General features: G+C 33.7%; 1 protein-coding gene across 5 annotated transcripts in view; it reads left to right on the top strand.

Annotated features, from left to right (window-relative positions):
- Window positions 1–18,952, top strand: part of LOC142343298 (gamma-aminobutyric acid receptor subunit beta-like) — a 79,597-nt gene that overhangs the window by 34,795 nt on the left and 25,850 nt on the right. For all 5 annotated transcript variants that reach the window (XM_075395115.1, XM_075395116.1, XM_075395113.1 and 2 more), the window contains 5 exons: window positions 4,575–4,642; window positions 6,043–6,186; window positions 6,899–7,041; window positions 9,131–9,357; window positions 16,308–16,431. In XM_075395115.1, coding sequence (XP_075251230.1) covers window positions 4,575–4,642; window positions 6,043–6,186; window positions 6,899–7,041; window positions 9,131–9,357; window positions 16,308–16,431 — 706 coding nt within the window. The remainder of the gene's footprint in view (window positions 1–4,574; window positions 4,643–6,042; window positions 6,187–6,898; window positions 7,042–9,130; window positions 9,358–16,307; window positions 16,432–18,952) is intronic.

Genomic DNA, 18,952 nt, shown 5'->3' with positions numbered 1-18,952 from the left:
GTTGAATAGTAATTTTTGCATTTAGTTATTTTGGTATCTTGCGATAAAACTCCTGGTTTTATCTAACCTTCCATAATATAGTGATTTCCGGTTGTTGCATTTTTTTGATAAAGTGAACTTTTTTGAAAGAAAGCTGTCCTTAAAACATTTCGTTTTTAATATGGTTCAACGAGTTATTCTATTATTTTATTGATTATTTATCGAAGAATATCAAATTGGAAAAATCTTATATTATTACAAATTTTACTGGGTTCTTTTTAGAGATAATGGGATTCCTTTTGAAATTGTTTCGAATACAATTTTTTAAAATGCGGAATGAAAAAATGAATGTTGAATGTCTTTTTCAAAAGTTTTCTTCTAAATTGTGTTTCTGGCACTATCACTCATATCTCTATCGTCTTTTATAACTGATTTTGTAAGAATAGCATTTGTAACATGAACAGCAACCTGGCAATTCAATCAATATCAACATTTCTGTAGCAACGAAAATCTCTATTCTGATGTAAATTAGTTCCGTGATCTTGTCAGTAACACAAAACCAGTAAACTTTGTGTTCAATGAAAATATCTATTTGGGTATCTAGGTAAATCCCCCTGAATGAATGAATGAATGACAAAAGCAGCTGTCTTTTCGTCACCATTGATAACAAAGTGAACAATCACTTTTAATAACGAAAGCAAAAAAACAACAGCAAGAACAGGTACTGTAGGTTTGGCTGACAGAATCTATTTATCTGTTTGAAGTAAGAATTTCAAAAGTAATTAAGAAAACAAATAATTATTTAACTTTTATTTCGTTCTCGAAATTGGGCAAATTTGCTCGAAATGGACAATTTTTGAGGTCTCTCTCTAGCTGGTAATGAAAGCTTCTAAATTTCTTCGAATGGGTATGCAGAATTATAATGGAAATTTTGTGAGTCAATTAAAAACAGTACAGTACCCCGCAGCGAACTCGAAAAATATGCTGTTATCGCACTCTCATTAGAAAGATGAAAGGAAACTTTGTTCACATTCTGATCAAATTTGTCAAATAGGCTGTAAGTCAAGCCAAAAAAAAAACAGGATGGTAACCCTTTAAGGCACTTTAAACCATAATATTGTTCTAATTTTATTTCGAAGCTGACAGTAGTATAAAAAATCTCCAACAAAAAAATCTTCAGTTGAATCTTATCTTCTCGAAAACCACCAGCTATTAAAGGCTATATTACGAAATTTTCGAAGTGCGGATGTCTCGATAAATGTCATGTCACTATACTCATGGTTCTTTATAATTTTTATCTAAGTTAAGTTACTTGTGATTGAACACCCTATTTGTAGCCCCCCTACCCCCCCCCCCCCCCCTCAAACCCGAAGAAGGATAGATCAGGTTCAAAGTAGGGAAAAGGAGAGATATTCAGTGACTGGAAAGAGGCCAGACATAATTACATGTCTGCTTCAAACACGCCACTCAACCCAACAAAGTGGAGCCCAATTGAATTAATGAATGGTCGGGTCAAATAAAAGATGAAACTGGTTAAGTTAGAGTTGTCGCAACAGCAGCAGAAATAACAAATATGAGTTCACATGAGAGTGGTCTTTGAGAAACTTCAATAAAAAAGAGTATAATATATTTAAATTGGAATAAAATGAAAAACAGAAGTGAACTAGGTAGAGTTTTATAGACTTTTATGTCATGTAATTGGATGAAGTTGGAGATACGGTTCACCAATTGTGAGTACAAACTTGATCGCTCGCTCGATACGAACACGTATGCTTAACTTGCAAGGTTCTCACATATTCTGTCGGAATCTTGCAAGATCAACAAATTCCTTAAAAAATATATTGCAAATGTAACATTTTGTGGCTGAATCTTGTAAATTAAAAGTTTTTTACTCATAACGACAACGTTCTTCAATTAGTTATTTGACCGAGAATCTTGCGAGACGTAGCATCATCGTCTTGCAAGATTCTTGCAAGATCCTGCAAGAAAAACTTTTTTGCAAGATCTTGCAAAAATTAACTTCTTCTTGCAAGATTCAAGTACTTCTTCTTGTAAGGTATTTCAAGACTGTCTTTTTTGGAAGAAGAAATTGGCTCGAAAAAGCTAAAGAGAAAGAAAAAAAGAAAAAGAAACAAATATTATTCACTCTTCCTTAATTCAAATCCTTAGTGGTGATTTGTAAAGAGTCTGGGTCGTGGGTACATTTTTAGTTCTACTGCAGTTGTGTTACCTGCAAAGTGAGCCCGCAATTGACTGAATTGCAATGCAGTTCAACAACATTTTTTTGGAACCTACACACAACAGAAAGTTAAAAGTTTTTCTTCTGAAAAAAGCTATCAACTAGGTATTCTATTTCAGTTCTTTTTTTCTCTCTTTTGAGATCTCAAATTAGTTCCTTAATTTTCTCCTGACCAAAAAAAATAATCTCTCAAGATCCTTGCAAGAATTTTCCAAGATTTACTTTGTCTTGCAAGATCTTGCCGGACTAACTCCGTCGTGCGAGAACTTCCAAGATTGTGTTTTGCAAGAAATCTTGCAAGATTAACTTTTGTCATTGACTCGGTTGATTTAAAAACTTTCAGTTTCAATCTGCCTGTGCTAGCCTAGCCTTTTGAACGAGAATGAACTCTGGCATTGCGCCACAAAACGTAGATTTATCTAGTTTTGGGATTTTGTGGGGACTTTGGCTTGTTGCAGTTTCTCACGCTACTGCAGTGTTTCTCACCGTGCAAAAGAGATACGTCAGCCATGAATAAGACCACTGAACTTTACCACTCAATTTTACGGATTGTTTGAACAAATTCCATAATTAAATTGGCAAAAGAATTCTTCATTTGTCCAAACCTGCCTAAATCCTTATTTAGTGACCGTTAATTTGAAACAAAAATTAGTAGCTAAGACCTGAGTAGTTGAAAATCTTCTAATTTTCTGCGTAATCCGCATTTATCATTGCTGGCAAAATTGTTTCTGCAAATAATAATCAATTATATTTTCTTTGTCTCCCATCTTATTGAAATGCGTTTAACCATCGGTGAAATTGGGCATTCTGACCGCGGAAAATAGTGACAAAAAGGTGCCGTTGACAATAATGGCGCAAATTTCTTACATTCCAAAAATGTTGACTATTTTTTTAACTTCACGGTTGTTCACACGCAACACCTCACTTTCTTTATTGAAAGCATAGTTTTTGCAAACTTCTGACGTTTTTGAGAAAAATTTCAGAAAACGTTCAGAATCAAGCTTCATGTCGTAATGGACTGAATTGTAATTTCACGTGGCACCGAACAAACTGAATTCAGCATTGGTAACCATGAACAAAGTGTATTTAACAAATTGTTAATTTAAGTTCGATAACGAAAAAAAATTGAGGAAAATTTTGAGGAAAATTTCATGTTCAGAATCAAGCTTCATGTCGTAATGGACTGAATTGTAATTTCACGTGGCACCGAACAAACTGAATTCAGCACTGATAACCATGAACAAAGAGTATTTATCAAATTGTTAATTTAAGTTCTATAACGAAAAAAATATATAACTTTAGCCGTTACAGGACGAGTTTACGATTTCTCAAAAAAGCGAGCAGAGATATTCACCTACAAGGTAAAAGTAAAGTATACATAGATCAGCCAAATTGGAGCACAAAAATTTGAAATGGAGAAAGCCGTACTTGATGAGATGTTTATACATTAAGAATTTATTCATAGTAATTTTTGAAGACAATTGAAGTGATTAAACTGATTCACCTACTTTATTACACGTTATTCTGTTAAAATAACTTTATTGCCATATTTGAGTGAATTAAAGTGTGTTTTTGTGAGAAGTAACTGAAGTCATTACGGCGCAGAGGTATACCACAAAGTTTCCGCCTTAGTTAAAATCGCGCGAAAAACATACATAAAATGATCGAAATTAGGAGACAAGCTTTGTATCAAATTATTCTCATAGGGGTCTACGCCATTTTTGTGAAATAGAGATACTTTAAAATTGTAAAAAAAATGTGACAAGTCTTGTAGCATATCTGAATCGGAGTCAATTATCAGTTACTCCGATTAAGATAAGATTTCATACTGATTACCATCAAAAAAGAGATAGGAAAACAAACAACGGCTGTGTTAAAAATGTTAATCTTTTTAACGGCGGTGGTAATCTTTTTCATGACCCACGAAAATCAAGATCATTCCACCGTTCTCATTGAGCCTCGACATTGTCTATTTTTTTCTGTTTTGTAACCAATTGTTTTAGAAAGACGAAAAAAATCCGATAAACGGTGCGCAAAATTTTATTTTGTACATTCGTCTCCTCACTTTATGTGGTATATTAAGTTTTTTTTCTCCTTTGTCTGCATTGATGAGGTACACTTGTAATGTTGCTGTAATATTGTTGTTGCCGCTGTTGTTGGCAATGATGTTGTTTATGTATTCATATAATCTAATTTTGAATAACTCTGAAACGGTGCTGCAACAAGCAAACTTCCTCTTAGCATTCGTTCAGTACGACGCTTTCTACTCTAATTTGTTTAATTATTCGAAGCTTGAATTTTTGGCACTGAAAATAAATTTATTATTATTATGAAATGTTTGAGTCTTTTATTTCAGGGGATGCTCTGGTGGTGAATTCTACAATGTATGTTGTCAGTTTGGGTCCTGTCTCAGAAGTGGACATGGTAAGAACATACAACACGGTTCAGTTAATATATAATAATGTGAACTCAATGTGTAATGTATATAACTCAATGTGTATATTAACAACAATTTAACCATTTCTAAATCTAATTTTATATAAGTTTTTTTCCTCAAGCGTTCAGGCACTTTAACAAAAACAACTCGTAGGAAATCTAGGAGCGATTAAAGTTTAAGAACAATTCATTGAATTAAATATTATTACATTTCCAGTGGAATGAAACTTGATAGCCTTGATAAGAAAGATATTTAACCATGGAAAATCTTGCCAAGATCGTGCCATGTTACATGGCAAGATAATATCAAGATATGTGCGAACTTGCGAGATCTTTGCATTAGCGTCAAGAAACAAGATCTTGGCAAGATCTCCAAGAAAAATTAACCATGACATGGCAAGACGTACCAAATATTAAAAATTCAATAGCATCCAAAATCATGAATTAGCACGATATCATAAGATTAAGCAAGATCTTATCAAGATGTATCAAAAATTTTCGTCCTATGAAGATCTTGGTAAGATAATCCATGTTTTGTTAAGACTGTCAAGATCTTGCATGTCTTGACAAGGTGTATCCAGTTTCATTTCACTGTGTTGAGTCTTGATATGTGCAAAGGTAATCAGTCCTATATAAATATGGTTTTAGTTCTAAATTTTGAAGAAGAAAAGTACCCTAATAAGAAACAAGGGTACTTAGAGTGCCTACTTTGGACAGAGTAAGTGCTAGAACCGTTGCTACAAATTAAACCGAATTTTGGAAACATATTGAAAATTGATTTTGGAATTGCCAACAATTGTTTTCAAATCCAGTCCTCGTTTCAATTTCATTTCAGTGGACTTTTTCCTGTTAAAAATTCCCTCTTTGCACCCTTAAGAAGCGGAGAACTGAAGATTTAAAATGATTGTTTCCACAACCCCTTTACATTCTTTTCTGTTCTGGAAAGAACCTAGACCAGGACACATATAAGACCGGATTTTGGAAATAATCTAAATGAATTTTATAATAAAGCCATTGCCAAAGATTAATTCAAAACCATGTAGAAGATTGTTTCAACTTGATTTTTATTACTCGTTTGATATTTTACTCTTTATCCATCCCTAACTTCTAATATACGACTCAAAGTTTCACTTTTCCTACCTTTATAAGCAGTCAACTAATGGATTACAGTTTTTATTTCCACGACCTTTCCACTGTTTACTATTTTCAGGAAAAACACCGGGTCAATATTTTTTGCCCAATAATAACAATAAAAAGAGTAAAATTTGTGTATGAAAATAAAAAAAAATACTTTGGTTACTTCTCTGCTTATTAAGGGTGGAAAGAATGTTTGCTCGTGGAAAGAATGTTAAAAAGAATTTGTTCATATTTGTTTGTTTGTGTGTTAGACATTTAGGGTGGGTCTGTACTTCCGGCAGTACTGGAGAGACGACAGACTCAAGTTCTCCCTCGAATACTACAAAGGCAATCACACATTCACAAATGACGTTGGACTGACAGAGGACGAGATGTTCACTGAAAAGGAAAAACTGGTCCGTCAATATTTCACCTCTATTTCCTACAAGGGGTTCCACTTCTTTTCACCCCGACCCGGGTGCTCGGAACAGAGCTTGTCATTATTGGTTTTCAAAAGTATCAGATTTCCCTACGCTTATCTTGCAAGATTCTTGCAAATGACGCTTATCTTGCAAGATGCAAGATCCGGACGCCTATCTTTCAATAACCTTACAAGATCTCGCAAGATAGACGTCGAAAAATTTCAGAGAAGGAATGCAATTTTCAAGACTGATTAGCTCAAAGATGGAGTGTGGTAATATGATGGAGGTCAATGTATAAAATAGACTACATTTCGGATAGAAAGAAGATAGGAAATATTTAGACACAATTTATGACTAGTTGCCGTGGTCTCGAAAACGAGTAACAATAACAATTTCAAAAAACAAATATTTGTATTTAAAATGGCCTAGAATGTACCATTTTTGTACAAGTATCTATATGGTCGTTATCACTGTGAATTTACAAATTCTTCTGCTGAGATTACATGCAACCTCATTTGGTTGACAATATGGGCAACATCAATTAATAACCAGAAGATTAATGTATAGTTTTGATTATTTCAATAAACACTCCTGATTATTCTGAAGGCATGTAAACTTTAACCTTTCGGTTATATTATTAATCTACATGTTTGAAAAGAAAAAAAGACCAATTTCGCCCGTATATTAAATTTGTGATTGTGTCCAGGTGTTATCTCAAGACCTTCTGTCCTCCCTGTGGCTGCCAGACTCTTTTTTCCAGACAGAGACTGAGTCATATGTTCACGAGGTCACAAAGAGGAACGTCTTTTTCCGTCTTCATGGCAATGGAAACATACTTATGAGTATGAGGTCAGCTTAGTTATTAATCTCCACTTATTACTAACCTACTACTGACATTTATAACTAACTTATTTAACCTTCAACGCTCGCGCACGTCTTGAATGGTTCTTATAAGACAACCAAAGGATTTCTAATCTTGCAAGATTTTGAATCACGGCCAAAAACATTTTCATTGATTTCGCTTTTGTAACTTGTTTAGAAATCATTAAATTGCTTCAAAGATGTTATCCCGATTTGCACCCTGATTTATTTTTTGCCTTGATTGATATCTTGCAAGATTTGATTTATCTTACAAAACTCTTGTAAGATTTGAATCCGCTCATCACTAGGGTAAGTATAACGTTTATCGTGCTAGACTCTTGTGAAACTTTTTTGCAGTCCTGTAGAATATAAGTTAAAATTGAAATGGTTAATCGACATAATACGACAATTTGTCAGCTTTTTTTACCCTATTTGCTAACAGTGTGTTAAATAGACAGAAATGGAAGAAAGTCTAAATGATCTATAATTCTATAAAAGTTCCTCGCATTAAGTATTGCAGATTAAGACAATATTGCAATTTCCCTACCCATACGATGACTCTATACCCGGGTTGGCTCTTCTTAGAAACCATATCCAAGACCATATATGGTTCCATAGACGAAGCGCATTGATTTCGTGTATGATCTTGCTATGGTATCCAAGAAACCATAAATGGTCTTGGATATGTTTTCTAAGAAACCATTGACACCCGACTCCTCAGCGTCGATTTAATCATCATCGTTGATATGGTATGAACAAATCATGTATGGCCTTAGATATGGTTTCTAAGAAACCATATATGGTCTTTGATATGGTTTCTAAGAAACCATATATGGTCTTTGATATGGTTTCTAAGAATCCATATATGGTCTTTGATATGGTTTCTAAGAAACCATATATGGTCTTTAATATGGTTTCTAAGAATCCATATATGGTCTTTGATATGGTTTCTAAGAAACCATATATGGTCTTTAATATGGTTTCTAAGAAACCATATATGGTCTTTGATATGAATTTTAAGAAACCATATATGGTCTTTGATATGGTTTCTCGGAAACCATATATAATCTTGGTACAGTTTTCAAGGAACCATATGTGGTCTTCGATATGGTTTCTTAGAAACCATAAATGATCTTGCTATGGTATTCAAGAGTCTATATATGGCCTTTGATATGGTTGCCAAGAAACCATATATATTGTTATGGTATCCAGGAAGCCATATAAGGTCTTAGATATTGTTTGAAGGAATTCAAACATGGCACTGGATATAATGACCAGTTTTGCGTGCACGAGCAATAAAAACTAACTCAATTCCGCAACCTTTTAGAGTGATGAAGATTAAGTTACAGTTTTTAGGGATAAACGCTGACAACTAAAGCTTAATAAGCTAAACAATAAAGCTAAAAATAAGCTAAAAGACACCATAAAAAATTTTTTACAAGTAATTTTTAAATCTCCATTTTTGTCGTCTGAAACCCGCATAGGACGTTGTTAAAATCATTTTTGTGTCAAAAAAAGATGTTGCACAAAAAAAGTTTTATGATCTTGGATGGGCCATAAAAGTCTATGGTCTTGGATATGGTATCCAAGGCACCATAGAAAAAAAAATTTTTTTGTTGAAGGCCAATGGCAACTACGATATATTTGTTGTACTACGTGGTCCAAAAGACGTCATTTGAGATTACCTTTAAATTTTTGTATGGTCTTAAGTATGGTATCAAAGAAGCCATACAACCATATATGTCTTAGGTATGGTTTCTAAGAAACATTTATGGTGGTCATCCCGGGTAGAAAAATTGATTTCCGAGTAGGCCTGTCTTAGAAATATATCTACTGTTTGAGGCGTAATTTTCCGCGAGTAGGCTTCTAGGGACAGAGAAAATGAGAAAATAGAAGGACAGTGGGGAGAGGCTGAGTGGTGAAAGAGTGTGTGATAGGAAATGCACAAAAAGATCGCCCAGTATGATCGGTTTCGACCGTTTTTCTAAATAGAAATACTGACAGTTTTCTTTTTTGAGTTATTTCAAACCTGAGAAATGTCTGTATTTGACCGGTCGGGTCAATTCGAGATGTTTAGAGTGACTGTAACTTCCCGATGTCCGATGGACCTTGCCTACTTCCCTATGGATGTGCAAGCGTGTGAATTGAGGATAGCCTCGTGGGGATACACCTCGGATGACATCACTTACCAGTGGAAGTACGACCCAAAGACATTCCCAATAGTACTCGCACAGGACATCACACTCTCCAACTTCAGAGTCATCAACTTCACCTGTAGGTCATGGGACAGGTCTCTCTCCACAGGTGAGTATTTATCACTCAATCAGCAAATTACTTTAGTATATATTCTATCATTCATGCAATCACCATGCTCTTGACGAGAAGTAGTTCCATGCATTGGTGTAAATACTTCCCAGGTTGAGGTGCCAGACGGCAGTGACCTCTAATCAGACGAAGTCCAACGCACACGGTGTGTTTGCAGACCAAAATTAAAGGGTCGAAGATTTGGTTCGAGCGCGCTTAAGTAAGATCAGAGGCCACTTCGGTCTAGGGATGGTCTGATCAGAGGCCACTTCGGTCTAGAGAGGTCACTTCCGGATGGCAATGGTCTGATCATAGTTAATTTCCGTCGGGGTTGGTCTGATCGGAGGCGGATTCAAGCGGTCATTAGTCTGATCAGAGAAGATTTTTGAGCGCATTTGGTTCTGATCAGAGACCATTTCGAGCGCATTCTTTCTTTCGATTTTTTTGTAATTTTGAATGAGAGATGTTGGTTTTGCGAAGAGTCAACAAAAACGCAGTTTTTTGATCAGAGTCCACTACCTCTGATCAGAACCAAAAGCATCAAGCTGATATCAAATGCCGGTCACCTTAAGAGGAAATTTTGATTAACGGACGACCATGACGCTTCTTATGGAAAGCTGTATAATTTCATCCATTGAGTCAGAAATATGCAGAAATGGTATGCCAAATATTTTTTTTCAATTGTTGGGTTTCATTTATATTAGAAAAACTTTTAGGATTCGCTTTTCGTCAGATAAATTGAACTTTGCAAACATCAATTTTTAGGAAAATGGATATATTATAGCAATATTAAAAAGACTCCTTCATAGTGAAAACTATTCATTATTCAGACTATTTCAAGCACAATTGAGTCTGATCAGAGGCTATTTTCAGCGCACAAAAGTTTGATCAGAAGTGAATATCGGACGCACAATAGTCTGATCAGAAAAAAATTTTCAGAAATCACACGGTCTTTCAAAAGCACTTCAGTCTGATCAGTGGACACTTTGGTCTCGGATGGTCTGATAAGAGATTACTTTCGTCTGGGATGGTCTGATCAGATGTTACTTCCGGATGGCACCTCTATCTAGTTGAAGTCTACAATGATGCGCTTAGAATATAACTTAACCGGACCCTAGTGACATAGTAAATCAGTACTGAAACATTGTATTTCAATTGTATATCGTCAGCCCAGTATTCTCTCAGTGTATCCTAAGAGTATCTCGCTACTCCTGATGTGCCGCATTTATAGTCTTTTTCTGAAAATAAACTGACTATCCTTGGTTTTGATTCCTGGATGGTCATAGGAAATCATGGAAAATTGTGAACATTTCGAAAAAAAAATGCAATTTGACTGATACTAACAAACTGACACTGACTGCTGACAAACTGGAAGGTCTCATGCGATGGTTATTTTTTATTTTAAGGTTTTACATACATAATAATAGAGATACAATTGGTTGTTGTGTCCTGACTTTTTCCTGTTTTTCATGTTTTTTTTTCCATTTTTTGCTCGGGAATTGGGCTGTCCAGAGCATTCACAGAAAGTTTATTTAAACTGGCCACGGTACACCAAGAAGTCAATTTTCCACTGTTTGGAGTGTTTTCAGTTCGCTCTGTTCTGTCTTTCATAACTATCGCTAATATTATGAGCTCTAAAACTATATAAAAACCAAAAACATCACTGTTTACTGCCTAATTTCTTAGTTCTCGATATACTTACGCATAAGTCAATGGCGGTAATGAGTTTTTGAAAAACTTTTATTCAGATTCTTTGCCGGTCAATATTAAAATTTATATTGTAATATATAAATTATACATTCACAACAAATTGAAATAATGAAGAAGTTTTTAATAAATGAACTCCAAAACTTGTAGTTTAATCATTTTATTCTATCAACTCTTCGATTATCAAATTCAAAAAAAAATGATCTTCGCCCTCTGTTTTTCTGTAAACATTAGATTGTATGGAAGAAATAATCGTGCTAAAGCTAAACAAACCAACACTTTTTGAATTTTTTACGCTTTTAGTTTAATACTGCGCAGTTTTTTTGCATCAAACATCTCATTAAATTCAATCTAACCAATTTGAAGAAATGCACGAAAAATTTGCCGAATAGTGTTGGGCCAAAATAATCAGTCTTACAAAAAAAAGTAAAGTGGAAAATGACAGGCAAGATTATCCGCAAAATAGTTTTAAAAATAGTGCAAAAATAAATGGAAATTTACAAAAGTAATTGGCAAAAATCAGATCAATAATCAATTATTTGTGCGATCTTGTTCAAAAACTATTACGCAAGCAATGATGGAAAAGATTTTTTTTCGAACTAAACCCAGTCATTTAATGGAATGATATCATTTTGAAAAATCGGCATAATTAAAAAAATTAAATGACCTGACAAAACCCTAACTACAAAAATAGTTGTTTCCAGATTTTTTTATTAGATCTTTTATTAGATCTTAACAATCAGCCAAACAAATTATTTTGTTGAGGTAAAAGAAGTAGTTGTAAAATTTAGAGCACATCAAAATCTTCTGAATGAATTTTGAACCTTAACCTTTATGCTCTTAGTCGGCAGCTGCTTCTACTGTGCAACAATTGCTTGGCTTGCTTTAATTCTCAAACAACGTGATAGTCGCTTTCATTTACAGACGTTGTTGGTCTTATAATGCAATGATTTATCTGTGCTGAAAAATTGAGAGAACGTCAGCAGAAAAGTTGGCTAATGTTTTGTCCTTTTTTTCTGCTCCAATCCAGCTAATACTTGGTGCAAGCATAAGTAAAATCCATGACAACCTGTTCTATGCAGGTATATAACTACATTTTCAAAGTAAATACTTTTTCAAGCAAAATGCACACGTCGAATGGATTTTGTTCTTGTATAGTCCACCAATGTTTTTTTTCCAGTGGCAATGCTGTGCAATTTTTGCTATTAAAATTGTAGTAATTCTTTTTTATTGTCCTAACATTTATTGTCAGATTTTGATTTTAAAAATTTGGTTACGTTTAGGTCATTTCTACTTTCCGTTTGTTCCTGTCGATTTTTCGTAGATCACCTAGCAAACTCATCGTTTTTTCAAAATGCACTTCAAATCATTCTGTAATCCGTTGCAAGAAAGCAAAACAATGCAAAAACACAGAACTTAGATAATTTCTAAATGATTTCAAATTATGAACTAGATAAACTTCAGATGTTTTCTTAGTTATTAATTGTTTAGCGGTTTCACCTGCTGAAAATGTTTGAAGCAAAGAGACATTTGTAAAACTTCATATTCCAAGAAACTGGCCAAATTGGTACTAGGGTTTTGAAATTATTTTTAATGGTTCTCTAGAAGATATAAATTTTGTTGGAAAACAGCAAACATGTGAAAATTATCCGTTAGTTTGTTTTTGTTGGTCAATTGTCATTTCTTTGTCATTTTTCTTAGTTCATCTGTTCATTGTCAATATCAAGAACAATTTAACCATTTATGTTTACAATTTTTTTTGTACAATTTTTTGTTGTGACGTTCTCAAAATCGCGTGCGCACCTTTAGAATCTGTAATATCGGATACACAGCAAATGAGAATTTTCAGTTATAGTAAGTGGTAAAATCTGTCTATTCCAATATTTTATCAATTTTCCAATATTTTATTATTTTATTAATTTTTAATTTTATTCAATTTGGTTCCGAATTGTTGAGGTTGTAACTAACATCTTTTGATATTCCGCTCCGAATATAAAAACAAAAATTTTCAGTTTGTGATGTCACAGTTGATCTTTCTTAGCAAAGGCTTCAGCAATTATGTGACATTTACAACAAATTGATTTCATTTTAAAAATAACACTTTCACAGGCTTCAGAACTCCTCCCCCCAGAGTTTGTACCATGAATAGTTATCAATTGTAACGTCGGCAAAAGACTGCTTCAATAAGACATTGCTAATTGAGATCCTTGAGATAACAATTGGGGTTTAAAAAATTTTAATAATCGAAAAAGTTATTAATAGCCATGTGATAGAATGAATAACCAACAAGTCGTGACGCCTAATCAGTGCCGATGGTCTAAACTTATGCATTATCCATTATCTGATTATGCTCTTTTTGAGCAAAAGGGATCATTAATTGCAATATGAACTTCTGCTTGCGTAATTTCTACCCTCCCCTCCCCGCCCTCCTGCCTCCTTGAATACCCGCAGTGACGGAAGTTGAGGGAAAAATCAGGGCGGTGTCTAATTGCAATATCCGCTACCAAACACGTGACCACAGCAATCTCTCACTCGCTTTTATTGCTATATTAATAAAAATAAGAGGGAGTGAACAATGAAGAATTTAGTTCGTTTTTGTATCAACACACAAAAACATGCCCATCCAAAACCATGCCGAGGCCTGGACTTTAAGAAAAGACTTTAAAAGTACACGAGCGGGGGGAGGGGAGGGGGTTTCATTTAAAATTGTTGACTTTATAATCATAATAGTTGAGAACACCTGTTAAAAAGAGGACATTAGTCCTTAAGACAATGAAAAACTTCTATTGGTAGAAATTATTAAAAGACGTAGGCTCCATTTTTTTCATTGTATAACATCTTATCAACATTTCGTACGAAGTTTACTTTGACCATAGTTCCGATGTTATCGTCACGAGTTTCCATTAGTCCTTATAAGCATTTTTATGAATCTATTCTTTATAAAAGACGAATATCAAAAGACCCGTCTAGGCAAAAATGGGCTATGATCCATATTTTAGCTTGTTCAGAGTAAGAAAAGACCGTACCTGCACCAAAAATCTGTCATTTCGTTGATGAAGAATACTTTTTGACCTTCTGTTTATGGTTTAAACTGCTTTCATTCAACTTTAACTTGGCCAAATGCTGCGATAAAAAATATATAGAATGTTAAATGCGTATAATTTGTTAAAGTTTTCGCTAACTAGGTCATACTAGAAGAAATTAGGATTTTCGATTGAATATAAGCCAGAATTGTATAAAAAATCTTGACAATTTTTTTGTTAACTTGATAGAAATCTATGATTTCGATCTATTGTATGCATCGGATGAAGCATAGAGTTTCAAAATCAAGTTCTGACCCGGCTTGTTCTCTCATTTATTCATCATACACAGAAAAAAAGTGGTCACAAATTTTTGTCTGCAGCCAAAACTATATCTTTTTTTAGTTTAGAATGGAGAACCAGGAGCTCTTACAAATCTTGTATGACATTGTTATAATCTTGTCCTTTATAACCTAAAGGAACCCTTTATAACCTTGCATGATTACCCAGAAATCGAAATGATCAACAAACAAGAGATGAAAGACAGGCCATCCATTCGCCTTCTCTCATCGCTCTCAGGCTATGAGAAAAAAAATTTTTTCATACCTCGTTATCTAATTGGAAATAGAAAACAAGTTTTTTTATGGAACAAAACAGCTGTACAGTTTCAAAAAAATTTCTCATCGAACATCCAATACGCATTTATATGGACATTTATTTTTTCAAAGACAAAATTTTCAATCATCTGTTCCCTTTGTCAGTCTAAACTCGAAAAAAAACAGTGGAACTATTTCATGGATAAAGTATAACTAGATTTTGATTTTTTTTAATCTTCAGTAGGTGATAAAATAGAAGATAAGTTGAGTTGCTTTTTACTGCAGACTCGTAGCCATGGACTTGAACCTAAATTAGTGGAGGTAAAAACTTATAGAAGAAGTAGAAATCTGGAGAAAAGGAATGGCGTTTTTTAGCAAATCCTTTGTCAAGGGATCATTCATTAGTTCTGAAGGAAAAAAAATTAAAACTGTTCTTGCAACTCACTTCGAAAATAATTCTGATCACCTCTCGCAAGTGGTAATGGAACCAAAATTTGTATAGGTTGGTGGAAATCAAGTGTTTGAACCAACGTCTACAAATTTTGGTACAAATTCCAATTGCACAAGTCGGTTATATTTATTTTCGAATTGAGTTACTTGATTAGTTGCAATTAATTTAAATAGACTTAATGTTCCTACCTAAGCATGCCCGTACCTAACCTCCAGAGAGAATCAGTTATGAATCAGAACAACTTTAGAGAAATTTACGTTTTCAAGTACTGAATCAGAGATAATTCAGAAAAAATTCTGACTATACCTGATTCAGAGAAGAAATTAGAATCAAATTTCTCTAAAAGATATCTGAATCAGAGCAACATCAGAATAACAATTTCTGAATCAGCTTTGATTCAGAACAAAAATCAGAAATTTTAAACGCGGCAACTCAAGCAACATTTTTTCAAAAACCGGCTTCGAATTAGGTCTTTGCAACTACAGCATTGATTAAAATAGGCAACTTGAGCATTTTTGCACTTTTTAGAATACAAAGAGTAACTATGATTCTGATCATTTTCACAACATTTGCCGCATATCTGAGCAAACGGTTCTATGATGCAACTAAATGGTCTATGACAACTGCAAATCTACAAAAGATTTGATCAGAATGTCTTTCTTTGAAAAGAAGTCATTAAAAAAATTACAATTTCATCTATAATCAGTTATATAATAAGTCTTGGTTTCTTCAATTTCTACAGGTATTGTATGAATCTATATATATTTTAAGGACCGGTGAGCAAAAGCAATTGTAAAACCTAGCTTGGCCCATGAACATAGTTATGAATCAGAGACTGAATCAGAGAAAAATCAGAGTCTGATTCAAACAAAACGGTTAGTAACCAAACGGAAATTATGCTCGATAGCATTTTTGCTATTGTACTCTATTAGTGGGTGATTGATGACTGCCCAGGTGTATCGACCCATGACAAGACCATGAATTTTTCCTTGGCTGGACTATTGAAATGCTAATACTCGCGATATGAAAAGATTTTTCCTCAAATTTATGTAGGAAGCTCGACTGTGTAATTTAAGTCAATAAAGACAATCTCCGCTAGACTTTTTCAGTCTTTTCGTATGTCGAGGTCTACAGCTGAGTGTTAACGAGAGTGTAGCGTGCATGTTTATTTTATAGGAAACTGGTCGACTCTTGGAGCGAAATTTGTGTTTGGAAGGAATACTCTCTACTTTATTATCCAGATGTACATTCCCTCAACCCTCATTGTCATGGTATCTTGGGTATCTTTCTGGGTCGGAAGGTTAGTCAGCTCATCTCTATAACCTATTATTACAGCATTAAACCCACTAAATGTATATTTACTACAAAAACAGGCACCCGGCAACATCTTTTACTGCTAGCCATAAGATTGTAAACAAAAGCCATAGGGTGTTGGAAAATTATTCCTCAAGAGAAAAATTTGTAAGCATGTAAACTAAAACTAACAGTCAGACAGCATTACCAGGCGATTTTAGATTTTGGTTTTGCTTGTTTTTTTATTTTTTTCTCATTGGCTGCCTGGTCATTTTTTTAAATATTAATGGCAGTTCTCATCGACATTTTAATGAGCATTAATGAATCTAATCTGAAGTCAAATAAATTTTCATCTCAACAAGGACGCTCAGGAACGTTTGTTAGCAGATAAGGTTCCGGCCCCGCTTATCCACAAGTCTGGCTGAACTATATATATACCAAATGAGGAAGAGATAGAAAGCTTTATAAAATTTTCAAATAAGATCAAAAACAATTGGTGTATAGATAAAAAAAATTGTATCCAGCTCAAATCACTTAAAAAAGTAAACAATACCCCATTTGTGGGCCAATGAGACCTGCCATTGTTAAGACAAGACAAACAAACCAAATCCTCAACAAACAAATAACAACAAACAATTTCATCCAAAACTCAATCCAAAACTAAAAAAAAAACTACATAACAACAAAGACGAAAAAGTGTCAAATGAAACCCAAAGTAAACAAACTAATTGGTTTCTCACTAAAAAAACAAGGGACCAGTGCTTGAAGAAACTTGGTAACAAACAGAAAAAAAAAAAGAACAAAACGACAAACTTTTAAAAAATCGAAAACATAATTTCAGTGAAAACCATTAGACATCAATTGAAAATTTTGAAAAAGTATATGTTCATTCAAATGTGAATTAAAAGACATTGAGACGTGTCAGTATCCAGAATATGCCGTAAATCTACAAAAATTCTGCCGAAAAACAAAAACCCCAATAAATTTTGCAAGAAAACGGCGCAGAAGCTGTTAAAACTGTTATCTAATCCATAAAAATTAAAGTACAATCAAATGCACCTTCCTTGAACGCCAATGTTGAGATGTGTGACTTCTGAATAAAGAGACTAGTTAAAAAACAAAGGGGGAAAAGTTAAAAAACAGATTTTTTTGTTTTCGAAAACAATTACAATCAAAGACACCAATCCTTAGATAGGAACTGAAATCATTAAATAGGGTTTTTGTTTCTCACAGAAAAGCTGTTGAGAACTGTCATTAATCAGAATATGTTATACGTCTACAAAAAATAACGATAAATGAACAAAAAAATAAATAAATATTTTGCAAAAAATAGGTGTTGTCGTAAACACAAAAAGCATTGCACTAAAAAGCTAAGATTGTGCCTTCAACTATGCTTTCAATTGTGCTTTTCTTCCACACAAACAGTTTAGGTTTAATATGCAACTTGTAGTTCATGACGCTAGGTGAAAAGTAGTCGAAAAAGAACAGCAAAAGGTAAACTTAAAAAATGATTATATAATTCTTTATAACATTTAGTTCAAAAGTCGTGAAAATTTTCAGCTAAAATCAACTGAAATCAGCGAATAGTTTTTCGAATTCGACGACAGACAAAGACAAACAGAGGCAAAAAAAATCAAAAAAAGTTTGTTTTTAGCTAAAAACTCCTATCGAGGCCATTAAAACTACAAGCAATGTACCAAAACACTCGATATGTTCATTTAAATTTTACTTCAACACCAATTGTCCGATATGCAACTATATATATATATATATATATATATATATTTGGGAGTAGGTAACAGATAGATAAAAATTGGTAAAACATGAAGAACATATCTGTATAATTTTTTATAACATTTGATTTCAAAGCCTTGAAAAACTTTAGCTATCAACCGAAACCAATACATAGGTTCCTCTGTTTGTCCGTAGGAAGACGCTGGACCCGCAATTATCTAGAGTTTGTCAAACGACTACAAAGAAAACGACAAAGGATTTCATTATATTCGGCTTGAAGATGTCTCTCGGCAGTTAAAACCACAAACTTTTAGCTAAAAAACTGACATGTTTACTGCTATCCTTTTGAATGTCAATAATGTGACACGAGAATGAAAAGATTCTCCTTGTTGGAAAAATGTCCAAAACGTTTTTGGCAAACACTCTTATTATCGAAGCAGAAAAACTTTCACGTTAAATGTTAAACCGCAATAAGTATTAATCAATTACAAACCCGTCTTGACAGACGCTAAGCTAGAAGTTGACAAAAAAAGAGAAAAAAGTCGCAAATCTCAAAAATCATTATTTATTTTGAAAGTATGTTTTTATAGAAGTGAAAACGATCATAAGCTTTCGTCTAAAAACGAAATTTTCCCTTTGAAACTCACTAGGAAATCAATTGGAACTGTCATTAGCACGCTTTGGTTTGAAATGTTCCCTTCTGTAATTAACTTATGACAAGGAAAAATCCGCGAATAAAATGTTAAAAATACCGACTAATTACAATCCGATTTTTTTTTTGGACTGTAAGAAAC

This window comes from Convolutriloba macropyga, chromosome 7 (genome assembly GCF_964194025.1).
Source record: "Convolutriloba macropyga chromosome 7, txConMacr16.3, whole genome shotgun sequence".
NCBI classification, from domain to species: domain Eukaryota; kingdom Metazoa; phylum Xenacoelomorpha; order Acoela; family Convolutidae; genus Convolutriloba; species Convolutriloba macropyga.
The sequence above is the reverse complement of the archived record's forward strand: the minus strand, read 5'-3'. Positions and strand labels throughout refer to the sequence as shown.